This window comes from Oryzias latipes, chromosome 13 (genome assembly GCF_053564925.1).
Source record: "Oryzias latipes strain Hd-rR chromosome 13, Olatipes_Hd-rR_3.1".
In the NCBI taxonomy this organism is placed as follows: Eukaryota; Metazoa; Chordata; class Actinopteri; order Beloniformes; family Adrianichthyidae; genus Oryzias; species Oryzias latipes.
The window spans coordinates 23,683,355-23,710,190 of record NC_136249.1 but is presented as its reverse complement, the minus strand read 5'-3'; the positions used below and the strand labels follow the sequence as shown (position 1 = coordinate 23,710,190).

The window sequence follows — 26,836 nt, the reverse complement described above, 5'->3', positions numbered from 1 at the left end:
AAAGGCGTATACTTATACAGCACTTTACTGCCCTCTAACTACCCCAAAGCGCTTTACAGTCACAGTCCCATTCACACACTTATGGCTGCTCCACTTGGACCAACCTTTAACCATCAGCAGCAATGTGGGGTAAGTGTCTTGCCCAAGGACACATGGGCATCCATAGCAGGAACCGAACTGGTGAACTTCAAATCCCAGGTCGACCACTATACCTCTGCACCACGGCCGACCCAGAAACACCATTTTCTATGGGTCAAAGTTTACCAGCAAGTGAAATCAAGAATTTTAGAATCTGAGACGGCAGAGGTTTTTAATAACAAACATCAGTTTTTCTATTTACAAGATCTGATATAAATCTGTATTAACAAAAACATGCATGTTTTACATATCTACACGGAAGATTTACAGTTCTTACAAGACGATGTCACGCTTAGATGGGCGGTATCAAACGGTTTTCCCTGAGTGCAAAAATGCGGAGTCCACACACTGGCTCTGGCTGCTTTGCTCACCTCTTCCAATCTTGTGCTCATCATCTGGGTCAGCTCCAGAGAAGTGGGTTTGATAGATGGCATTATCGCCATGCCCTGACAAAGCCATTTATTTCCTTTATATCTGGGAAACGCTTGAAAGATGACTCACTCCGGACAATCACATTAAAAGCGGGCCAGGCGGGGTCGCCCGTCTCCGCGGGTCTCACCATCAGCGCAGGCATTAATTTCTAGAGCATCGCAAATATAAATCCTAAAGAGGCACAGAGCCACCTCTGGTCACTGCCAAGTGTTGTATTTTTTTTTTCTCTCTCCTCGATCCTCCTTACTGAAGTGATGGAGAGAATAATGGCACCCGTGACACAAATGTGGAGTGTGATTCATGATGTGCCATTACAAACAGCGAGGCAGAGGACGGACATTTGGCCCTCTGCTTAACCCGAAGGACGGCGAAAGCCATCGCTCCTCTCAGACGGCTGCAATGCCTCTGATTTCATATGAAGCAGGAAGTCTAACATATTGGTTGGAGTAAAGCTCTTCCTCTCAAACTGAGCCTCATTAGGACATGGCTGATGTTCTTTTCTGCTCTAATTGGCATGGTTTATGTCCTGCAATGGTTCTGGACTAGTTTAAGCGCACATTTGTTTAAAAAAATTGTTACAATTTCACACTGTTTTAATGGCAGGGTGCTGAAAGCAGCAGCTTTGGCTATAAGTGTGAAGTTTCCCGACTGGCTGGCAAATTAATGGACCCGAAAGATCAAACCAGCACAGACTGATGAGTGATTCAGAAAACCTTCTGTCCTCTGAACGGTTGGAAGAACTGGTGTTAAGAGCGCGCTAAGCAGGGTGACGGCTTCCTCTTTGTCATTCTGTTAAATTAGAGTTGTCTCGTAGCTCAGCTTAGCCGCTGAACTGACTTGTCGGAAATCGGCGGTTCAGGATCGGGGTCATGGACGTGTCGGGGCGTCACAGTTACGCAGTTTACGCCGTCCCCTTGTTATCCCATCACACATCCGTTTCCAGCCCCTGCAGGCGATTCATCCGCTGCATGTTGCGTTCGATGGTGACCTGGCACGTGATTTGAACGGCGCACTCTGCCAGAAACCATCCCCGCTCCCCATCACGCAGACGCTCACCTTCATACCAGCCTGAGGAAAGAACAAGAGTTTCATGAAAAAAACAACTCATTTTTCATTCTACAGAGTTTTAGGCTTTTTTTTTTGTTACTGCTCTTTAACATCAAAGCTGGTTGCTATAGCCACCCAAACTGAAATGACCCCTGGCCTTCACACTTTAGAGATGTGAAACTTCAAACGAACGTTTGGCCTATTAAGGGAAAAGAACAGGAGGAGCGGCAAAGTATGTGACCAAAGGTAAGAAGGGTGAGAAGAATAATAAAGATGGAGTTCAGGTGAGGATCTGGGGGAAAATACAAGAATTTTTGAAACCTTTAAACTCTTTGCTCGTTTGTTTTTTGAAACAAAATGAAAAGAAAAATGCATCACACCTGATTAATTCACAAAAGAACACATATGTAAAATAATTATTTAGACGATTTAAAGGCCCACTCTTAAAAAAATAAATTAAACTTAAAATTGCATTTCTAGATTCTAATTCAAATTGTGGTGAATCAGACATAAAAAACTACTATTTGAAAAATACGCTGGACGGGCCACAAGCTCCCTGCTCTGAGCTCTCAGCAATGGGAAGGGGCTGAGGGGTGGGGTTGCTCCTTGCCAACTGTCCCACCCAAAACTCTCCAAGGTGAATTTCTGATGACCTACTGCGGCTCTGCAGAAACTAGGTCCTGAAAAAAAAAAAAAAAGATTTTTTTGATTTTGGCTAAAAACTGCATAATCGTAATTAAAAGACCACTGGAATCACTTAAATAAATCAAAAGATGATTGGAGTGGGCCTTTAGTGTCCAATATAAATTTAAGTTCATTTTAACATCTGTTACATTTGAGATAGGTGTACTTTTACACTGATTCAGCACCAGTTTGAAGATGACTGGCTATGGAGGTTATATGCTATGAAGTTTGGTGTTGAAGTTTAGCCATGTACTAGGAGCAGGAGAGTTTTTGGTGGTTTATGCTGTACTTTTCAGTTTGTTATGCTTCAAATAGGAAAAATCTACAGAAAAAAAAGAAATCTACAACAGTCATATGTCTGTTCCTTACTTGGACTTCTAGAACAAAGCCATGCGGATGCATAAGGATTGTGCCATTAGGCCTTTTCCTAATTAAAAACATTCTCTGGAAAAGAATATGTTGCTCCAAGACCTTTATACACTTGTTTGCCTTCATAGTTCATTTTAAAACACAAAGGCTGCCCAAACACTCATTCAGCCCCTCAACATTAGAGCTGCTGGATGCAGACTGAATGCTAAGAAGGCCTCTTTCTAACTCCAGGCATCATAGTTTCTATAATCACCATCGTGAATGTCAAATTTAGACTTGTGTGACCATTGAACTGTTTCCCGCTTTGAAACATTTCAAATGAGTCTTGGCCCACAGGACACGACTGCTTCTGGACCATATTCAGACATGGCTTGGACAGGGCTTCAGTTGGCATCAGCAGATGGCGCTGTGTTTACCCACAGTAGTTTCTAAAAGTATTCTACGTCGAGAATCGTGCTGAGACCCCTGGCATCAAATAAGTGTTTGCCCTTGTTCCTTATAAACGGACATTTCTTCAGTTTAGTTCCTCTAAATCTTTAGATTATGCTATTAAATTGAACATTGAGGAACATCGTTTTTAAAGTATATCAAGATCATTTTATGCTCACTTTTACAGATTGGAGAGCCTTTCTTTACTTCTGTCCCTGCCTTTCAAAGACACCCAATGGATTGACTTAATCAGCAACAAACTAGATTCACTAGTTTCTCATTTTTTAACCATTGCCATTTTTTTTTAAAACATCGGATGTGAAATTAGTTAATTTTCTATACAAAAGTGTAAAATCAAGAGCATTTTTTAGTCTTTTAGTTTTCACGCTATAAAAAAATAAATAAATAAAAAACATTGTTTTTTGACTTTTACAAGCTTACGTACCATCTACAGTCTGTGACACCAGTACCACATCTGCCACTTGCAGTGAAAGCTCATCTGGCTGTCTGGCTGTGTAAGTCCTGATCACCTCCACCTGGATGGCATCTGAGATGAAAAACAGCAGAAACCAGACAAAAAGTTGCATAAACTGTCTTTTTAAAAAGCTGTTTCACTGAGTAACCACAAGATGGCACTATATGATAAACCCAGAGAGGCTCAAACTTACTGCTTCTGTCTTGATCCTTGTTGTTGGGGTTCTGGCCCAGAGCACTGATCCATCGGGCACGCTCATTCCTTAAAGCAGATAAAATGACCCGTGAGAACTCCACAACCAACAACAGAATCCCAATCATTATGCAAACATTTTTTAAACCACTTTTATCTTTTTTATACTTTAGTTTTTGTCAACAGCTTCATAAACTGTCAAAGCAAATGGAAAATATAGTCGTCGAGCGAGTTTGTGGTTCTACCCCCTCCTCCCTGTCATCATTCAGAGAGGCGAAGAGGTGTGTTTCCAGATTTCAGGGAACTCAGAAAAACAAGCACAAAGCCCAATTCTTCGTAAAGGACAGATTTGCTTTCGCCTTCCCTTGTGTGCACAGCAAATGCGGTGGGCGGAGACGCACAGAACAGATTTAGTGAAACTGCATCTCATCTCACCTGTTCCTTGTGGATTTAGAAAGAACAACAGAGGGCGGAATCAAAGGGGTACAGGAAATAAACCAGGGGAGGGCGATTCTGGAGGCCCTCTGTGACTCAGCACCAATCAAGAGAGCTGTTTGTTTGGATCCTCATCATAAAAGGTCTTAACTGGACCTCCAGAGATGAGAACCATGAGTCAGACCTCATTACTGCATTCCCATTTTAAATGTTCTCGTACACTTTTAGCTGTGAAAAACTATCATGTCCTGATTCACAACCGTCTACAAAGTAAAACAAATGTCCTCTTTATTATTTTCATTAGAGGAATGACTCATATCTGCATAAGAATGTCCTTCCTTCTGAAGCAATCACAAAATGCTCCGCCCTTTTAACCCTCGTGCTGTCTTAGATGACCCCACCCTTGCATTGACGTGTTCTCCCTACCATGACAAAGGTGGAAAGATTTCATGTAATCCATGGACACCAGTGAAGATCACAAATCATTGAAGAAAAAAGGTTCAGAGCACTGTCTAGTGGGTCTAGATGACCCAACTCTCAATGTTAAAGTGCCTAGGATAGCACAAGGGTTATCCAGATAGCAACCTCCTGTTTGTCTCCACACTTGTCAAGCAAAATCTTTTCTTCTAGCTGCATCACACTTTGTCCTTGTGCTTCCAATCTTTGTCCTTGAGTTTTTTTTGTTTTGTTTTTTTATCTAAGATATGTAGCTCTAAAAGAAAATCATGTAGACGTATAATACTGATATCATGTTGCCTTCCTCCACAGGTAAAGTTTTTAATTGCACAAGTATATGTAGGCAAACAGGATTTATGAGAGCTTTTCTGTAAGCAGCCTCTGGTTGCAGCTTCAGACAGCCGGGCAGGAACAGAGATGCATGTGTTTCCACAAAATGCACCATCATTACTAGCTGCAGATGCCTAGAGTCCACATATCAAGCACAAGATGCAGTAGTTAACGTTTGTGCGAGACATATTTGAGCGCATTTAGGCATGCGCACTCAAAGCAGGTGCTCTTCTATGAAAGACGGCCTTTGCAGGATCAGCCTTTTCTCCGTAAAGCAGAAAGAAAACTTCCTCTGCTTTGTAACATTGATCCCAAAGAACAAAAGAGTCACAAATCCATCATGGAAGGCTCAGATTTCATTCGGAAACAGGAGAGTCCTGCTGCTGGTGGGTGAAACCTTTGACTCGCGCAAAAAAAGAGCGGCCTCCTAACCTTCCTTCCTTCCTCTGACAACCGAAAGACCAGCAGGCCACTGGTTTCTCTCCCACTTCTGTTTCATCTCCTCCTTTCTTCTCATTTTCTTTCCTGTGCTTGGATTTTTGCTGCAGGATGCTTTGCAGACGCCATTCCTGCCTCACTTACATCCCTGCTCCAAATGACAGATCCGTTATGGAGATTCCCAGGCAGGAGCAGCAACTCCCATCTGTGACTTTATTGCAAAACACAAGAGAACAGAAGCAGACTCCCTCATCTATTTGAGGATGTTGTGTAACTTTTTCTGCTTTGTGTTTATAGCTGCATATCTGACCAGCCGTTCTGTTTGGCTGAAGATTTCTGTAGCTGCTCTGTTCATCTAATAGAGGGAGGCTCTATTCTCACAGTCTGGACACTGGACACATAAGCAAGGTCATCTGGATGGCCAAACACTAAAGAAAAACAAAAAAAAGAAGGAAAATCACAACTCCATGGAGAGCCTGCTATAAAGAAACTACTGTGCCATCTCTAGTCCAGATGTTTGCATGGATTCCTGACAGGCTGCATCATTGTTGAGGTCAAAGGTCAACCTAAAGCATGACCCTGACCACCAGAACGAGCAACAGGTAAGCCGGCGATGTGAGGAGGTGAAAAACAGAAGCAGCTGCGTGGACAGAAGCAGAACTAAGCCCATGTGAACGATATCATTTCCACAAAAACAGACCCGCCTTCAGTCAGAATGTGTGGAATCTCACACGAGGAGCCGGCAGGAGCTACAGTCAGGGAAAGCTACGTTTTTTAGGGCATAGATCTTGGTTTCAGAGTCAAAAGGTTGCAAATTCTAGCCCTAACTTTATTACGGAAAAACTCAGCAGTTGTGTCATCCACGCTTTCTGACCCCTGACAGTAAAAACACGATAACTCATTGACAGGACAGCTCAGTGGACACAGGCCTTCACAGTCTCAGCGAATCTTCAACTGCTGTACTGTTTTGTCCTCTTCAACTCTCTCCAGGCTGTTTTTATGTTTAAGTATAGGTTTTATTTGAGGTCTCCCCCCTTTTGTTGTGGTTTGCAGGAGAGTAGACTCTTCAGTCTAATCTGTGTTCTTTGCAGCAGATTTTCCAACCACTCTGCGGTCTTTTTTCTATAAACATCGTTTAAGTGCTCTTAGAGATGCACTCCAATGAAATTTTTGTTTTTAACATGTTCTTGTTAAATTTTTCCATGTATATGAAGAAAATTAAGCTTAAAATTGCATTTGAAAGTATTTCTTTATGCAAATTTTTGTGAATCAGGAGGAGACGAAATAATGTTGTTTGAAAAAGCTTGCAGTAGTGACGCAGAAGCTACTACGGCAAGCCACGAGCTCCCTGCTTCGCTCCATTATGATGTTCCATGGATCTGGACAACTAGATCCATGTCATAAACCCTTATTATCATACCTTCTTGGCCATCTTCTTGTCAGTAAAAGCCATGCAGCACGACTCCACCAGACCAAAGAAGCAGCAGTCTGAATACAGACACAACACAAGGTTCGGGACTCGATCCAGAGCAATTAAGCAGACTTGATCCGGTACAAAGGAGTTTTCCAGTCTGAAACCCCCAAAGTCTGCCTTCGTTTGTCAACAGGTGTACATCCTGCACCTTCTTATCACTCATTTGGTACTTTTTCCACAGCCTCCCTGAGCCTCCACCTTAAACTTGTGCTGTCAAATTCTATCATTTCAGCTCAATTTCTTCACCTCTACTTATTTTCTTTTACTGTCATCCAAAATGTGTCTTTTTTATCCATTTAGATTTGTTTTCTTTCAGTTCTGGACTGACAAACAAACAATTTAAGGATTAGCCTGTTCTACAGCATTTTGCCAGCCATTATGTAACGCTGAGGAAAAGAACAGCTGGTGATGCACTTCCTGTAGATCACATGACTTGAAATTTGCTCAGCCTGCACAGTCACAGAGGAGCAAAACCTGGAATTAAATAACTGACAGGAAGATTAAACGATGATACATTTATCTCATCATCAGTTTCTGTAGGACGCTTTCCACTTGTGCCAAAACAGAGCTGGAAGATCAATTTAAAGAAAAATTGGATTTAGGAGACATTTATAAATATAAAATGCAAAGATAAAAATGTTGAAAGTTTTAAAAACTATCAGTTGTTTTATTTCCTTGTATTCCTTTTTTAAACAGAAGTGTCTGAACGGGGCTTTTGTCTACTTTTGCTTGACTGAACTCGCTAAGACGATGCGAACCAAACAAACACCGTGTTTTGTCACGTTTAGTTATGTCTCTAAACTGGGATGAATGGAAGGAGGAACAAAAAGTTATTTTCTAGTCATCCAAAAACAAAGAGCAGACGCTGGCTGCTTTCTAAAGGATGTGCCAGGGGGCCATCATGAAGGATGGAAGGGGGGGGGGGGGGTTGTGATGATGGAGAAGGAGGGTATAGTCGTGGGAAACATCTCACTAAGCAATGAACTGTTGCTAGGCAACTACTTAAACAAGGCTTAGTAACCACTGGAAAGTTGCCAGTTTTCCCCGTCACCCTTAGCTCAGTCAGTAAGTGGCGAGCTGCATTACACAAACGCACACGCAAAACTCACAAATCTGAGGGTCCCAAACACAATCAAAGGAGAAGCACTCTGTTTCCAAACAAACACTACAAGCTGGACAGGAAGTTCACAGCGTGTAACCAGAACTTCAGCCAGAAACACAAATTATTCGGCAGTCACACAAATGTGTACGTGTGGCTGCTTAAAGCAGGGTTTGCACCAAAATGCCTGACTAACGGCATTTTTTACCCACTTCAGGAGGAGGACGCCACAGCCCCCGCCCCTCTTTCTCATCATTGGCTCAGTAGTGGAGAGGCTGGAATGCAACAGGTTACTGAGTTACCAGCCCTCAATCCATCGGACCTCCATCAACAACACCATGGTTAAAGAGAAATTCAACAACACCACCTCTAAGACTGCAGACAGCAGGAGCACCACCTGATGTCAATGCACCTGATCCTTGCAGGTGCATTGACAAAAGTAAAAGGTTGGATGCCAGTTTGAACCTTAATATTAAAATAACAACCAGTACAAAACACTTTAGATTATAATACTTATCAACAGAAGTAAGGAAAAAAAATGTTTTGATGTATGAATATGTGAATTCATGTTGCTGAGTCGGACTGTTTATATTGAAATTATACTTATGGGGTGAACTACATTGGCTCCACTAACGTTTGTTTGCTAAAAAAGTGCATATTCAGCAGTGTTCAGGCACTTACACCTCCACTGTATTAGGTATAGCCATATATTATCTAAATAGGGATTTGGAAAAAGCCAAATATTGTTAGCACAAATTAATCTCAGAAAACCAAATACCCATAATACATCTCTGGTTTATATGAGATATTTCACTTATTTTCTCTGATGTCCTCCACAGGGTTTCTAATGGCAAAATAAAAGGAAGTGGAAGTGGAACCAGCACACTGACTAGAATTTGCTTCGGCCACATCATATACATGCCAAACATGGCTGATTGGTTTGTTAAGACGCCCATAGGTTCACCCACCTGCCAATCATAATAGACACGCCCCTAAAAATTCACAAACTTAAGCTCCACTTTTATAAAATATTAAAACCTTCCCTAAAGTTTTCATGAATAAAAAGTTATAAACTTGAAAAGCATCTTTAAAATCACACAACAAATACGTTTATTTTGGTATAAAGTTGAACTTTAAATGAGAGTTATTTCTTAATCCTGCCTCCTGTGGTCTTACAAGGAACTGCAACTTTTGCTACGCTTGTTACGCAAAAACTAGAAATCAGTCATTTAAATGAATATGAATGAAATCAACTTGAAGTGAGTTGAAGCTACACTAGTTTTTCTTCACCTGCTTGCCTATAGATTCAAATTTTATCCACAGTTTTTTTTACGTATGGATCTCTTTTTCATTTGCAGCTTTTTTATTCACTACATTTTTAAACAAATTTTTCAGTAATTCATTAGCTCTAAAATCTTAAAAATGTTTTTTCTTTTAATTTGAAATGACTTTCCTTCAGTCTGACGAAAGAAAAAAAAGTAATGTTGCTGTTTTTAGAATACAAGGACTTGAGGCAAAAACCAGATAATTACACGTTTACCCAAGTGTCAGGGCACTTTTGCATTTCTGGGCGTGAACATTTCAGCAATATTTGAAAGTTTTGACTTTATAAGTTGATTTAGTTTGTAAGTTCTGGGCTGCAAAATCAGAAAATCATTGATCTTTGTTTTAAAGCAGGACTATAAGGGTGGGAAAAAAAGCTTTCACCTTCAATGTCACATAAACAACAATCGAGCTTCAATTTCAGAACCGATGTAAGAAAATATCCCTGTGACCGGGTGAGCACAGGTCTACTAAATAAGGAGCAGCTTCAACGGATAAAGAGGACTGGCTCTGTTTTTGATTTGTCATTGGAAAGCTGTGCTGAGGCAGGTGAAGAAAGGCCAGTGGAGTAGAAACAGCAGACATTTTTTCCACAGGAACAAACGCCAAGATTTTTTCAATATTATGGAACTCAGACTGGTTTACGCCTGACTGGAAGCTCACACTGCATGAACTTCTATTTGAAGAAATGTAGGATGTTGCAGTTTTAGAAAGACATTTTCAGAAATATCTGAAATGGAGTGAGAAGAAGTAAAAGCCTTATAAATTCTCACCCCTGTACCCTTGACCAAATTTATTTCTACAACTTCTCTTATAAGTGCACATTCAATTTCAGATATAGCTGAGCTGGTAAGGTTGATATTTCACTTTTTTATATAAAGCACAAAATTTGCCACAGATGTGCCTTATGATCCCCTCTTTACAATTAGCATATTAGAGAAAAGACAAAAATGGCGACCATTTGCTCTAATTACCACAGGCACCACTGTCACCTTCACCTTCCAGGCTTTCTCCAGTTTTTCTCTGAGTCCCTGGTATTTCTCCAGTTTCTCATGTTCCTTCTTCATGATGTTCCCATTGCTTGGCACTGCCACATCCACCACAACGGCTTTCCTCTGTTCTTTATCCACCACTAAATTGTCTAGTTGGTTCACCATTACCATCCTATCAGTCTGGATCTGGAAATCCCACAGGATCTTTGCTCTCTCATTCTCTACCACCTTCGAAGGTGTTTCCCATTTTGACCTTGGGGTTTCCAGTTCATATTCTGCACACATGTTCCTGTATATTATTCCAGCCACTTGATTGTGGCGGTCCATGTATGCTTTCCCTGCCAGCATCTTACATCCTGCAGTTATGTGCTGGATTGTTTCAGGTGCCTCTTTGCACAGCCTACACCTTGGGTCTTGTCTGGTGTGGTAGATCTGAGCCTTTATTGCTCTGGTGCTCAGGGCTTGTTCCTGAGCTGCTAGGATGAGTGCTTCAGTGCTGTCCTGTAGGCCAGCCCTTTCTAGCCATTGGTAGGACTCTGATGGTACTGCACCCTTTGAGGGATCCTTCTGGATCAGGATCGTTAGCCAGTCGGGGTGAGTCCCACCTCTTAGCAGCGGATTTGTTTGTGCTGCCAGGCGTTCATAGAGTTTCTTTTGCCAGTAGGCATGTATGATGTCAGGGCCCGGTGCTGGCCAGTATTTACAAAAATAAAAACAAAAGAAAAAAGATGCACAAGAATCTAAAAATAGATGTAAGTATATTAAAATGTGTTTATGTATTCATGCATTTAGTGTACAACAGAGGAGAAACTGAAAGTGTTTTTGTATTTGCAGGTAGATGACATCATGGGCCCTGTCATAGCAAAAGTCAGGTCACAGCATAACTGGCTTGTCAACACTGCTTGATGCAACTTCAAGTAAATGAGTCACAGAAATAGAAGTTAAAACGGCAGGTTAGAGGAAGAGTGTGACTCACAGAGACTCAGTCCCGAGGATCCTGTGCATCTTTTCGCCAGAGTGGTTGTGTTCGAAGTGAAGATGGAAGAGATGATTGGAGGACGGCCGTGGGCTCAGCATGGTTTTGAGGTCATCAGGCTGATAAAGGCTAACGGAGATCTCATCCCTCAGAGCATAGTCTACCACGGTGTAACTGTCCTCGCTGGCAGAGAAAGACAGAAAAATGTATTTATAAATGCTACATAAAGTCAGATCATATTTGTTAAATCTAGGTGTCCAACACTAAATATCTAAATAAAGACATGCAGAAAGGGGGCTGGAGTTTATCCTGAAAGGTAACAGGTTGACTTTGATTGACAAAGACTGATGAGTCAGACAAAGTTTCCATCATTCACCAGCACACTGTAACCTGGAAAACTACTGGAGAGCAGATAAGTACCGTAGAGAAAAGTTCAAGTCCACATACAAATGCACAATATTGAAACTTTGCTGAAGTGGAATAAGTTTGACAGTTGAACTACCTAAGCTCTAGGGCGGAGTCAGCAAATTTCCTGATATAGCTCAGACTAAATATCCGTTCGTTTAACTAGTTTCTAATTTGAAATAATTTTGATTGTGTGTTTTCTTTTTTAACTATTAAATCTCATGTCAGGCAAACTGGCAAAAATCAAAACCAACAAGAGTAGTTGCATTAAAACATGATCAATTTATTTTACAAAAATATTCTTTAATCATCTACTAAACACTAACTGTGGATTTGATGGAAAGCATTAGAGAAAGGCACTGATTTCAACCATAACCCAAAAAATAATACATGGCCAAGTAAAAATACATTTATATTGTTTTTTTTTTATTAAAGATTGCTTTGGTACAAATAAAAATAAATCTCTTACATCAAGTTTTTTTTATATACTGTATATCAAACTAAAGGTCAAATTAGCAGCTGTCAAAACAGAAAAATAGAAGAGAAATTTAGTTGGGGCTTTGAGTTTTCCATAAACACCAACATTTATTTTTTTCTGACTTTAAGCCAGAAACGACTATTGTGTCTTACGTTCGTCAGTAACATTTAGAGTTTGTCAAAATCAAATTATTGTGGTACTTCAAACATTAAATCTGATAACATTTTTTATTTATTTTTTTACGGTTTGGAAAACACAAAGAAGATAATTTAAGATCAAAAATAGCTGAGAATCAAAAACAACAACCGTACTTCAATACAGATGTCTGGGGGAACTGATCAGCATGTAATTGGTTTTAGAAAGAAAAGAATTTATGAAACAAAACTGTATCCAATCATGTGAGTGGCAACAGGAAACAAGTTCCTGTTAGGATTTCTTTTTTTTTATAGTAAAATGACTGAAAAAATTAGAGAAAAATACTTTTTCTTTGGTAGACTAGGACCTTTTGAGATTTTAGTTTCGGGTCAACATTGTCTTAGAATGGACAGTTTCTTCCTCTCTTTGGTCTAAAATGTTTTTCTTTTTCCCTAAAAACACAGATTTGATTTTGGAAAGGTTGCCATATCCAGGTGGTACGGAACGTATTTCAAGCACATCAACCCTTATGCAACAAGATCAAGCATTAAATAACAAAAGAAGTTCAGACACTGACATGACATAATCTCAGATTAGGATCGATACCTGTTGGCAATGTTTCGGGCACGAATGGCTGGTGATAGCAGTACAGAGGAAATGTCAGAAATGCTTTTTACACAAGTGTGGATCCCAGATTGGAGAGGGTGAGGCAGCTGCATATTTGTATGCTGAGTTTCATACATGTGCAATTAAACAGTTTCCCAGAAGCTGCCAAAAATCAGACTACTGATGGTGTGGCTTTTGTCTGGGATCCTGTCTTGACGGTAAGGTGTGAAGGATGGAAAAGAAAAAAGAAGGACCCAAGAATCTGCTACATGTTATCACAGCTGTGCCAGCTGCTCGACTTTCTCATGTTCACCTAGATCTGCAGAAAACATGCGGAGCTGACTAATCCCTGGAAAAGATGTTTAGATAGGAGTCCAGCTCAAGCACGCAGGCAGACATGCGCACGTGCACGTGGGACCGATTTCCCTCGCTCGCTGTTGACATGATGGAAGGAGCAAACATGCAAAAGAAAACCAAAACTAAAAAGGAAAAAAATGATGCAGAAAACAAAAAAGATGGAAATGGAAACAACACATGATGCTGAGCGTTCAAACTGGAAAAGGAGGGAAGTGAGGAGCAGAAAGGAACCAGCTGGAATGTTATGTAAGTGTTCCCTAGCGTGGAGCGTGACAGAAGTCTGACATGGAATGGGCTTCCAGACTGAACACATGATCAAAAGCACATGTGCTAACACTCTTCATATCTAATTTACCACAAAATTGAACTGATATAGACATAAATAAAGTTGAGTAACAGGTATTTCAAACTAAAATACATTAGAAGGAGAGCAAACGTGGCTTTCATCTAAATTCAGATTTTTTTCCCCAAGTGTAGCCTAATAAATAAAATCTACATGCATAATTCATAGTCTAATAAGGGTCTGTAAAGTTTTTTACAAATCCTTGATTATTTAATTAAAACATAAAATAAATAAAAGCATGCTTGATTCTTGTAAAGATTTAAAGCCTTGCTTTTAGACATTTGTGATATTTTACTATGTTTTACATTGTTTTAGCTTTTCTTTGCTTAAGTTTTTTGTCTTATTAAGAGCTAGGATCTAAAGATATGGAAATGATCATTAATACGAGTAAAAATCCTCTTGCTCCATACTCTTGACAATAGAAAAACTTGATTTAAGACCAAAAGAAATCTCTAATTGTTTTTAACATTGAACAAAGTTGTTTTAAAGACCAAGTCATTTCCACTTTTTCGACTAGTTTTTTTGTCAATGTAATCAAAATTAACTACAACTGGATACATAAAAACTCAAAAATGCAAACCCTTTTGTATTTTAGCAAAAAATACTCTTTTTGGGTTGTATAACATACAATTTGAAGTAATTCCATCTGACAGTTAACTTTTTTTCCCTTATTTTTCTCATTTGAGTGAATGCTTATTTCAAATTCCTTATTTCTTAGGAGATGTATTAAGTAAAAATGACTTGCTGCATGAACAGATTATTTTACTACTTTTGAATGATTTCTTTCCCTCCAAGATTAGTATATTTTTCCCTATTCTTAGGCTACTTATTGTTGCAGTGTTCAAACTTTTTATTTATTTTTACCTCAAGTCAAATAAAAAAAAAAAACTTCACTTGTGTCGCTTGAACACCTTAAGGGTTAATGTTCAAGCTTTTCCTGCACCTAACTAAATGTTTACTTGTTTTTTTTCAGGCAGTACATCAAATCGTTTTTCTCTGATTACATGAAGCTAGTTTTTATTTAATGCTAACTAGAATATACTTTTGGATTTTATTTAACCCCAAAATGTGTTTTGTAACAAAAAGAAGAAGCTTAGCTTAGTCACAAAGCTCTTGTTTGTGAATGAAATGCTGCTACAGATTTATGCACTTTATAAAAAAATTTAATAAATTGAAGAATTTCCAACACCTGCGTCAGCCATGATAAAGATAGCAGCAAGTAAAGCTTGAAATGACAAAGTAAAGAGCCATTATATTGTTGGCCTCCAGACTCTTTAAGCCCTGCTGTTTCCCTCATGAACCTCTGATGTTTGACTTTTCATTACTGCAGATGGAGTGCAGAGGAGAGTGGCGTGCCACAGCACGGCTCCACAGCACAATCCGATATTCCAACAGTTTCTCACATTCATCCTGACATGCAGCTCCAAACAGAAGATCCCTCCTTTTTCAGAAATTCTTCCTCAAACACAGACCTGCGCACTGCTGGAGCCTGTCGTCTGAGATCCCAGATGAGATTTCCAGAAAATGTTCCCCCCCACCTCAGGATTTTTGCAAACTATTATTCGGCGAATGGCGGGTCCAATAAGTTCCAGACACATAAGGGTATGCAAGAGAAAAAGATTTTTCTGGCACGCTAGTGCCCCCACACGCAAATTCTGACCACGTCATTTAAAGAAAAACGGCTGGACCCCTGCCTTTGCTTTTGTAATGCAGAAGCAGCAGACAAAGGGGGAGGCAGACATGTGGACCATGAAAAGATTTGATGGCAGATTTCTGATGCCAGGTATTTAAAGCTCAGTTGTAAAACATCTAGGAAAATCTGTGCACTACCAATAAAAAAGAAGAAAAAAAAGCAGTTTCTTGAAAATAGAAACTAAAGTAGAGCCTTACTAACTCCCTTTGCAAGAATAACATTCCTTTCTAAAAACAATAGGATTATAGCTGTGAAGCCTCCTGCACTCAGGGTCCTAGGGCATTTAAAACCAACAGAAGTTAGTGATGGAGAAAGTTCACAGACCCAGTATCAGAACATACGGTTCCAGCCCATCCACTCACCTCTTCTTCCGGGTGATGATGAGAACATCATTGAAGAGGAGGAGATAAAGGTGCTGCCGTGTTGTTCGCTTTAGGAAGACGCCCTCCACCAATGAAGTCACCTCCCCTCTCTTTACCATCCATCTGGAGCTTGAGATCAAAGGGAATGGCTGCAGGATGAACAGAAGAGAAGAAGGATGCTGTTACCAAAAATCTGTACAGCATCCGATTTCTTAAGAAATCGGATTATTAAAATAATCATGTAAAAAGCATATGCTCACATCTTTTATCAGACAATCTGATTTACACATCATTTATCCTAAATAATCAGATTTGTTCCTGCATGAGCACGAATATTAATCTAGTTTATCCTAAATTTAGGGAATTCTTAGGCTCTTCTTCCTCCTTCCTGTTTTTAAACTGTCGTTACAAATGGATTTCATCAATAAATTTCCTTCCACGTCACTCCGTACCTTGATCTTAAACTCCAGCTGAGAGTTGATGGTGCACAACATTTCCGTTCGCTCCATCGTCCGGGCTCCTTCGTTACACTTTCGCACCACCTGCTCACACACACAGGCATGCTTCACAATACAGCACTCAGGACCGCTCTGCTGTTCACAAATTCAAATTCAAATAAGACATTTCTGTAGCGACTTCAAAACCAAACAGTCGCTGAGAGGCTGATACTGGGTCTGGGTTATTGAATGACGCGCTCGAGCTCAAAAAAATGGACCATGCATATAATGAAGTTAGTTTCCTGAACTTTTAATCAGGACAAAAACGGGTAATTAAAGGTAACATGATAAATATATTCAAAGCGTAGAGAGCGTATAAAGCGGTCAACAAAAAATACGGCAACCCAGCTCACCCCCCCTTCCATCTTACACAGGTAAAGCACCACAGGTGAGATAAAGTCAATTAAGGTCACCGCCCACAACCATGTGACCCACCAGCTGATTACCTACTCAATGGCCTATAATCAAAACAAATATACATTCATTCACCATAAGAAAGACCACACTAAATTCATGGCACCTACATTTCTATTAATGGGTCAACTTCCCAAGTTTAATTTGAAAAGAAAGATGAACTTTACAGATTGAAATAATTTCAAAATGCATTTAGGTGCAAAAAATTCCTAATGCATCCCTCCAAAATGTAAAATTCTAGAATGCATTTAACAACAATTGCAGCACAATCCTAAAATGTACATTTTTAATGTTGCTCCAGACAAGGCAGATAGTTTTCGAAAAGTTTTTTTTTCATAATTTGGAGTTTTTCTTCTTCACTTTATTTTGCTTTAATGAGCCACGCAGACATAAACACCCACTCCGAGGAAAATAATGTTGTGATGTTCTTGTGGTATTTTTCTCATGATGATGGACACATATAAAGAAAACTAAGCGCAAAATTGCATTTCTGAGTAATCCCTTTAACAAATCATTGTGAATTAGAAGCAGATCAAAACCGTTGTTTGAAAAAGAGCCTATTTGTGATGTAGAAAATATGCATGATGGGCCAGTGGAAGAGGGGGGTGGAGTTACTCTGAGCCAACAGTCCCGCCCAGAGATCAGAAGCAATTCTAACGAACTATTGCTGCTCTGCAGAAACTATGTCCTAGAAAACAACAAGGTTTTTTTTTTTGTGGCTAAAAACAACATTATCATAATCAAAGGACAGAATCAAAAGATTCATTCGAATTTCTCAATAGAAGATTGGAGTGGGTCTTCAACAAATAGCAAAGATTTAAAACAAAGCAACTGTTTTAAATCAACCAACTGTGCAAAAACAAAAAGTCCTTTTCTGCTTCAGGGACAGAGAAAGAGACCCTCTGAATGGGCATAGCAATACGAGTGACCTTTAACGTGGGCCAGTTTGGCCAAACAGACGAAGGGAACACCTGTTAAGCCTTCTGTTCAAGGAGTGGAAGAAAAAAGGGAAAGCAGCGTGAAAGCTGACACAAATGCCAAAGGAAGAAGAGGAGGTTGTGTCACATCAACAAACATTCACAAATGTGTCCCACAATTTCTTATCCAGTTCTGTAGCAAACAAGAATATTATGCCTAAAAAGTTTATGTCAGCCACTCACCTTGCTGATTTCTTGTAAAGCTGTCTTGCAGTCCTCATACTGCCTGGAGGTTTTGGGTGTTTTCTGACAAATAGTCTGGAACACAAAGATATATAGAAACATTTGCTGTAAACCCACTTATTCCATTCATGAACCACAAACCGCACTCTTATCAGAGGAATAATAACATATTACAACTGTGGGAATAAAGGAACTCACACAAAACTTTCTCAAGATCCAAAAACCGTTGAGAGAACAAGTTTGAACACAAGTGCCCTATGGGAGACACCAACATGTGGCGGGGCAGTCAGGGCAAGCAAAAGGAAAGAAAGTAAGGGAAGCACGCTGTCAACGATTATAAAGTGGCAAAGGAAGCATGAAAGTGAGGAAGCATCAAGAGAAGGAAAGTGCCAAATCCTTCAGGGATTACAGTGGAATGGAGTGAGGTCACGCAAACATGCTGGAGGTTAGAACGCACCCAAAACGTTAGATCCGTCAGGGCGGTGCAGGCAAAAAACAAAACAAAACAGTTGCATGACTGTCAAAGTCCTCTAATTCCACAGCTTGTTTGCAGAGCGTGTCTAAGTTCACTCACATCCATGAGCAGAGGCAGGCGGGTGATCCGCTGCATGGGCAGGATGAGGAAAGAGATCATCGGGAGGTTTCTGCAGTCTGGGTGGGCCTCTATCTTGGTCAATACCTCCTTAAAAGTTGGATTTGTGGATCTGAGGAAGCAGAAACGAGAGGAGATTAATGGGAAAAGAGTTTTTAGCCAAAAAAAAGCTATGAGGTCAACATGGGAAGAGCATTGTGAATTTCCTCGGTCACTCACAGCAACTTCTGCAGAGTTCTCTGCTGGTAGACCTCATTGGAGCAGTAGGTGATAAAAGGGTCAAAGTTGGACTGAGCATGCTTGCAAACAATGTCACTGATGTCACTGATGACGATGTTCTTTTCGTGTCTTTCCTCCAGTTCCTTAAAAAACCTAAACAAAAGGTGATGAAAAGAAATACGGTCACCACGGATGGGGTTTGGAAGGCTGCAGCAATCGTCAAATCATGAGTCAGCTCCCAGAAAAGGAAAAAAATATATATACAGGACAGAGGAGAGCCACAAACACCTCACCTCGAAACCCACTTCAGGATCCAAAGAGGAACGCTTTGGCACTTTAAATAGACAGCCTACCGTCAACCATGACACAGAGGCTTTTTCTCTTCCTGACCAAACCAGATGGTCAATTTAACGACCCTCCACTTGTCAGACTTTAAGGTAAAACCTGTTTTTGTAAGCGCAACCCAAAGTGACAAACAGGAAACTGCTGCACAGACACAGGGTGTCCCTTTTTTTATGGGATTTGGGCTCATCTGCAATAGCAAAAGCAAAAGCTGGAGCCTTCCTACCTATCCCACACACACAAAGGAACAATGCCACTGATGACCATGTGACAAAAAAACTACTACATGTCTTTATTTATTTTTTTTGTGTCATCAAGGTAGTATTTGACATTTTAAAATGGCTTTAAAATGTGTTTACACTTTTAGTGCAACTTTTGATTAGTCAAAATTTTATGAAATAAGTCACACACTCAGACCGTAAACTGCAACACAAGTACCAACACAACTGCATTTGAAAAACTCGCAGAGGCTGACAAGGAATGAGGTCGTTTTGATGCGTGAGTCGAAGCATGCCGGTTCCAAGTAAAGGAGATCTTGTTTAACCAGTATTGAGTCTGACGATCTGCTGCTCCTGTGTGTTTGTAGGAGTTGGGGGTTTAAGTTTGGTAGCAGTGCTTGTGGTCCTACCCATGGCAAAGAGGAGCGAGACAGGCTGCAGCGCGTCCGAACCCCGCATGGAATATTTTTGGAATTCTCAAACCTCATTGTCTGTCTTATGTGATAATGACTTTAAGCACAAAACAAATAAATACTCCTAATCTGCTGAAGGAATGCATGAGCGGAAATGTCACAAACAAATGAACCATAAAAGGCATGGAAGGCTCTGCAAGAATACAAACAGAAAGATTAACTCAATACACAAGTCCTCCAGCAGTCTAAAAGAGAGGCCGTCATCGTATAATTTCATTTTAAAAATGTTTCTCTGTTGTTGCGAACATTTCAATGTGTTTCTTTTAACGTTTAAATACAGAAATAAAGTGGAAAATAAAATGAGGTGAGCATAAAGCAAAATATTGTTGCTAAGACCACATATAATATTCAAACACACTGAAATATTGAGGCTTGCAGGCCCCATGTATTAAAATAAACATAGAGGTGATGCTAAACTCAATAAAGAGTAGCTGGACTACAAACCCTCCTGTCAATCATTTGCAGATATAGTGTGAAGGACGGATTATTTCATTGTTGACGCAGCACAGATTTCCGTATAGTCTCGGCTGTAAAGGCTTCTGATGGACAAGTGTTTTCATCAGTCTGGGATCACTGAAAGTTCAAGGCCACCCTCGCTAGAAACGTCAAGAGTTGGAGTGAAAAAAGTACCCCCCCTCAAACCTACTCTTTGCTCGCCTCGCAGACGTCTGAGATGTTGGAGAAGAGGTGGTGGTGCTGCATCTTGGACATGGTCTCCCTGAGCTCTGCTGAGTCCTTGAACAGACGGATCAGGATCTCCAGGCTGTGGAAGTAAGAGTGCTCCGACGAGATGAGCTCAAAAATGGCCTGATGGAGAAAACAACAAAGAAGTTAAAGCTTACATGAAGGAAAAGTTAGGTGCAGCCCCACATTTAGCCAGCCCCATATCTTCTCCTTTGATACATTTAATAGGTTTTATGTGGAATGATCTTCCTGATACTTGTCTCTGTATTTATCTGGCTTGGGACAGGGACAAGTGGGACATTGGTGTGTGCCCTGTTGAGGCTGCATTTACCTATTTTTTTTTTGTGCTTTTTATCTTTCTTAACTTTTTTTTGTATTTTATTTCTTTTGCATTTATTCTGTACTTTTTGTGTGTGTGTGTGTGTTTTTTTTTGTTCATTTCTTGTTTCTGGGGATTTCTTTTTTGCCATTTTCATTTTTTTTTTGTTTTTTGTTTTTTTTAGTTAGGGGAGCCGGTTTAGCTTGTGCTGGTTTGTGGCGCCTTCCGTCCGTGAAACCAGGGTTCGACTCCGGGCTGCTCCCTGTTCCCTTCTCTACTTCTGTGCCGGTCCCAAGCCCGGTTTGAGAAGGTTGTGTCAGGAAGGGCATCCGGCGTAAAACATTGCCAAGTTTACCATGCGACTTGTTCGCTGTGGCAACCCCTGATGGGAAAAGCCAAAGGAGGAAGAAGAAGATTTTTTTTTAGTTAATTGGAATTTTTGCAAGCCATCGCATCTTGGGGGGCAGTCTATATCTGGCCTTGGGTGTAACCTTCTCAATGTGTGAGAAACCTGGGCGTACTTTTTGACTCTGAGCTAAATTTTATCCCACACATTAAAAATGTCGTTAAGACAGGATTTTATCATCTCAAAAACATTGCCAGAGTCCGCCCGTTCCTCTCTCTTGCCAGCACAGAGGTACTAATGCATGCTTTTATTTTCAGTCGTTTAGATTATTGTAATGCCCTGCTCTCTGGTTTACCCAAAAAGTCTCTTTCAAACTTACAACTTCTACAGAACTCAGCGGCACGAGTTCTGACGAGGACCAGAGGGCGAGAACACATTACACCGGTTTTTATAATCGCTGCATTGGATCCCTGTGCGTTTCAGGATTGATTTTAAGATTCTTTTAATGGTTTATAAATGTTTTTTATGGCCTTCTTATTTAAATGATATTCTTTTAAAATATGAGCCCTCGCGGACCTTGAGGTCCTCCGGTGCTGGCCTCTTAGTTGTTCCTAAAGTGAGGACCAAAACTTATGGTGAGGCTTCGTTCTGCCATTATGGTCCTCGCCTGTGGAACGGCCTTCCGGAGAGCCTCAGGGCCGCAGAGACAGTAGAGGTTTTTAAGAAGAGGCTCAAGACCCACCTTTTTAATTTAGCTTTTAGTTGATTCTAACTGCTAATTTATTCTATTAGTTTTAGTATAGGCTATTTTATGTATTTATTTTAATTTTACGCATCTTATTTTCAATTTTATGTTTTTTTTTCTTTCTTTTTTATGTTTTTAATTTTAGCATCTTATGATTTTAGCCCCAGTGTTTCTTGAGGGGATCTTTTCCTCCAGGGATTGCCGGCTTGGTCAGCGGTTGTTGCTGCAGTTGTTGCCCTTGCTGGGGCGGCTGGGGTCTAATTTTACAGCTTTTGGCTGTGAGGGGGACCCCGGTGTTGTCCCGGTCTGGGTGGGCACTGTGGCGATGTTCCGGTGGCCAGGCTGGCTCCTGGTATGAAAGGATTCCCAGATACTGTTTCCTCACAGCAGAGCCAAGCCATACTTGTTTGTTTGTTTATTTATTTATTTATTCTTTTACAGTTACATAGTCATATTTCATTGTACGTGGGAGCCATGGGTCATGTGGTTTAATGGAGGGGAGTGGGAAGGGTGAAGGGTGGGTTGGGGTTTTTATTGTAATGTTGTGTGTTTACTGTTTTTAGTGTTAAAGCGCTTCGAGCTGCACAAAGTGCATGAGAAGCGCTATTTTATAAATAAAGTTTGATTTGTATGTGTGTGGTTGTGTGGCCCTGCAACAAATCGGCAACATGTTCAGGGTGTACCCCACCTTTTCCAAACAGTAACTGTGATGGCTGCAGCGACCCAGAGACCCCAGAAGGGATTCATTGGGTTTTGAAGATGGATGGATGAATAAACAATGGGACTCATATTGCAAGAGATTTCTGATTCAGCAGGTCGCTCAGAGAAGAGAACTCCACCGTCAACCCGCCTTACATACCAGGAGGCTTTAGTCATGTCTGGTATGCTAAGGAAAACCAATCTAGAGACTGAAGAACCATTTCTGTTTTCAGATGACTTGCAAATCTATCTGCGATGTGGATCTTTCTCTTCAAAAGTATAACAAACAGTCAAAAATGTCCCTATTGTGGTTTTAAAATATTTTTCTTGAAAACCAGGGTAGATTATAAAGGAAGTACATAGACAGAATCTTAGAAAACTCAAAGTTAGACTGTGGGGTTGGAGAAGAGAGACATATCTTACCTCTTGTCTTTTCCGTTCCTCTTGGCTCAGCTTTTCAGACAGACCACTTTTCTTCACCTAAACAGAAAACAACCCTTGAAACATTTCAAATTAAACAAGATTTGTGCCTTTTTTTTTTTTTTTTAAGTTCATGGGCCTTGCAGAGTTGTCCCACGGGTGTGCAGCATATGAGTTAGATCACTGTCTCCTCACATAACAACAGCAAAACAGTAAACGACAGGTTGAGTAAGGAGCTGCTGAAGTTGAAGCTCACCATGGGATTAGTGAGATTTGAGCTGAAAGCCTGACAAATACAGACAGAGGGAACTCCTCGTAGCAACAAAGCACTGCAGATTACAGGGAGGCTCTTGAACTCACTTTGAAAAGAGTCATTTGACTGATAGTGCATTGTTTAAATTATGTAAGTGTCTATGGCAGGTTTTGCTTGAAGGTGAGTTCAAAGGAATTTTGGAATCTTGAAATTCAGGAACATGGTCAACACGCTTCACAAAGTTTATGTGAAGTTATGGTGAAAAGCTATGTTTCTCCAGGAGAAACGTCTCTTCTTTCTTTATGAGTTTGGTTTGATGGGGAAAAGTCTCAGATTGGATTAATGAAAAGGGCAGGTTTGAGCACTAAATTGTCCTCCTTTGCCTCCTCTCTCCCTTCTATCTTTCTGCCTTATTGCTGACAAATAAATGACATGGTTGACCAAAACAAAGACTCTTAGTCAGACAATAAGATCAAATTAGAATGCTTTTTAGTTGTAATCCCTGTTATGATTCCAGTTCATGCGCATACGCCCAGCAACTTTGGAAGCTAAACTAATTGCATTTGGATGACATAAGCCATATTTGTCCCCAACTTGCACAAGTAAATACACAGACAGGAATCCTTCAGTATAAAAAAAAATAATAAAAAGTTTGCTCATCTACTTCCAAAAGATCCCACTGTCACTCATAAGCTCTCTGCAGGCAACATGTTATGCATATTTGCAGTATGATGCACACTTTGCCAACACACTGGCATTACTTCCAAGACATCCTGTGGCTCTCTGACGGACTGCCTCCCATCCCGCCCGAGTGGTGCAAGAACGACCCTGCCTTGATTATGAGAGAGGGGCAAAGGAAAGCAGGAGGAAAGGGAGGAAGGGTATGGAGGGTGGTGAAACTGGTTATGACAGCATTCTTTGGAGTACCAGAATTCCACAACTACTTTTGGCAGAGACTGTGTGTTTGTAAAAGGGAGGGAAGCAAGGCAATTTGAGATGACACAACTTTTTGTGACTTTGTGTGAGTCTAACCACGGTGAGCTGGCTCCAGGTGGTACGTAAAGGTCTGTATTGCACCACGATGCAATCGTCAGGTTTGATTTCCCTGGCATCGGCATCCTCGTCCGAGTCGTTATGTAAAGCTTTCTCCTTGTAGTTCTGATACAGCTCTTCTTCTAGAATAACCATCAAACAGAAGCCAGGTTATTTATGATACATTCTGCAAAAGACAGAAGGGCGTACTGTAGAGAAAGATGATGAGGGACAAGAACCATAAGTGTGTCTCACCTTCGCTGTCAAAAGTCGGCTGAGAGACTAAGACTGCCTTCCTAGCTGGACTCTAAAAATAAAATGAAAAACCTAAAAGGTTATTCTGAGACAAAGCAAGCAGAAAAAACTGAAACAGACCCATCAGTCGCCTGACTATGACCCCCTTCTCTGACCTACTTCCAGAGGCTTCTGTGCATTTACAAGCCTATATGTGTACTCAGAATCAAATGACATCACGTCTTCAAACAATCACAATAACTGTTTCATTGTAAGACTCTGTCGTAACGTCTGGTGTTGTTGTGCTAGAGCCACAGCAGTCAGTCCAAAGCAAGGATTTACAGTTCAGAATTGACCCTCTCTGCTAAAGGCCGGTCTAAGCAGCACTTTTAGGGTGAAATTCCAATTGAAGAAAAAAAGTACAAAATTTTAACTGAAATTGTTTTTTTAAAAACAGTTTCCTAAAGAATCACAGTGTCTCCCCTTAATATATATGCTGTATAGTTTCTGAGTAACTACAGAGTTCACTCATCAAGACATCATTTCATTGCATTTCAGACGAAAAACACTCACTTGGATTATGCCACGGCCTTTCCGATTTTCCATCTCAGGACTCGAGGGCTTCAAAGTTCTGGGAGTGAAAGATTTTGGAGTCCCAGGACTCAAAGTCTTTACCGAATCAGCACCACTAGGGTCAGGACTTGTTGGGCTCTGCTTCAACTCTGGACTTTCCAATGTCAGCATTTGGAAGGGCTTCATCAGCAATGACTCTTCCATGTCCATGCTACTCACGACTGCCTTCCTGTATGAAGTGCTCCTCAAGCCTCTCTTTAAAGTTCCTGGACCCTCATTCTCGTCATCTCCACGTTCTGTGTGGCCTGTAGAAAAGTAGGCCCCTGTTTCCACCATGCTGAGAGCTTTCACTGATCTTTTGGAGTGGTCCACGCTGAGCAGCCCTGCTAAACCCTGACTTTGTGTCCCGGACGACTTACTGTGCCGAATATCAGAGGCTAAACCTTTGGGAATGAGCTGCTGTGTGCCCATCTTCAAAGCAGCAGGACTGTAGGTGCTGAGGACAACAGGGGAAGCGGGACAGGCTGAGGGGGAAGGTGACGAGGAGACTGAAGAAGATGAAGAGGTATGCTTTGTGCTGCGTGAGGGTGAGGGGGACGCTGGCGGTTGTCTGATTGGTGTCTGGGCTCTGTCAGCTGGCGACGGGGAGCGTGAGGTTGGAGGATCTGATGAGTTCAGGGACAGGAGCGAGGGGATGCTGGAGGTGGAGCTGTGGGAGGGCGTGAGGGGGAGCTGCGACAGCCCAGAAGAGCTGGACGAAACGGAGAACAAATCAGGGTGGTTTTCAGGTGTCTGAGGAAATGCAGCTGTTGAGGGTGAGCCGAGAGAAGAGACTTTTTCTGAGTCGGTGGTATCACCGATTGGACTCCTCTGCTTTTCCTGAGGGCGCTTTTCAGACCACACAGCTTGTCCATTTTTAGTTTTCTCCATACCATAGTCTCCAACAGAGGTTCTTCTGTTGTCCTCAGTCCTCAATTTGGACATGGTTCCACATTTTCTACCACGGCGTACACTGCTTATGCTCCTGACGATTCTGTTTTTCTTGGAGGGTTTGTGGAGAACATGGGTTAGAGTGACTTTATTCAAACTCTCAGCTGGCTGGTTGGGAGTGAAGGAACATTCAACGTTCTCCAAGTGGATGTCAGACGTCATCCCGCCGTTTTGGTGGTAACTGATGGGTCGCTGCCTGGTTTGGTTCAAGTTCTGGGGAGGTTTAGTGCTGTACGGTTTCCACAGAGGCATGATGTTGTTGTTGGACAAATCGACATCGTTGCCAATATCCATGGTTGTTGCATTTGTGGCTTTTTTTTCACTCTATCAGGAAACACCTAAAGACAGTAGATCTGAACCCCGCGGCCTAAACAAAGTGAAGAATGTTGATCAGTATCTGGCAGTTCTACTTTCACAGGGTTTACTCATTAACAGTGGTTTCCGTTCAGATAGTGAAGCTTCACAAAACACACCAAGATCAGCTGCACAGAGCAAAGCAGAGAGGACAGACCACAATCCTTTTGTGTTTGCTCATCGTGGCGAAGTGCCCCAATTAAACATGAAACTCTCCAGATAGTGTGAGCTGAGATACCACCACAGACATATGCACTTTTTTTTTGCTTTTCTATGATGCCCAAACGCTGAAACGTCTAAAAATGCTAATCTCTAACACAAGCAGCTCATAGAGAGGCGAGAGGCGTGCACCTGCGAACTGGATCAGCTCTTGAACGAAACTACTAGTTTCCAGCAGTGTAAAGTCCAACTCACCCTCAAACTGTAGATCTGCGCCTCCAGTACCAGAATGGTCACAGAATAAATTCTTCCAGACAAGGGATTAATCCAAATATATACTAAAAACTCGATCTGAAGTTAATTGAGTTTCTGTTCAACTGGAGACTCGTGGGAACTCCAGCTGACTTTACGCGTCTGTGCGCAGCGGAGCGCGCAGTGGAGTTTC

At 41.1% G+C, this 26,836-nt stretch overlaps 1 protein-coding gene across 1 annotated transcript; it reads right to left on the bottom strand.

Moving 5' to 3' along the window:
* Positions 1-293: 293 nt before the first annotated feature.
* LOC101154796 (rho guanine nucleotide exchange factor 26) lies at positions 294-26,836 on the bottom strand. Its single transcript, XM_004075619.5, has 15 exons — positions 26,647-26,836; positions 24,889-26,245; positions 24,337-24,388; positions 24,082-24,224; positions 22,800-22,856; positions 20,230-20,390; positions 18,551-18,703; positions 18,314-18,443; positions 17,740-17,814; positions 16,121-16,210; positions 15,669-15,817; positions 11,290-11,472; positions 3,768-3,835; positions 3,545-3,646; positions 294-1,638 (listed from the first exon to the last, which is right to left on the bottom strand). Exons 2-15 carry the CDS (start codon positions 26,170-26,172, stop codon positions 1,496-1,498), a joined length of 2,790 nt encoding a protein of 929 aa, XP_004075667.1. The 5' UTR covers positions 26,173-26,245; positions 26,647-26,836; the 3' UTR covers positions 294-1,495.

Coding starts and splice junctions, on each gene's coding strand:
- LOC101154796 (XM_004075619.5), bottom strand. CDS start 26,172: ATGGATATTGGCAACGATGTCGATTTGTCCAACAACAACATCATGCCT. Junction 22,857..24,081: donor CCTGGAGCCAGCTCACCGTG/GTTAGACTCACA, acceptor TTTTCTGTTTAG/GTGAAGAAAAGTGGTCTGTC. Junction 15,818..16,120: donor AGCTGGAGTTTAAGATCAAG/GTACGGAGTGAC, acceptor TTCATCCTGCAG/CCATTCCCTTTGATCTCAAG.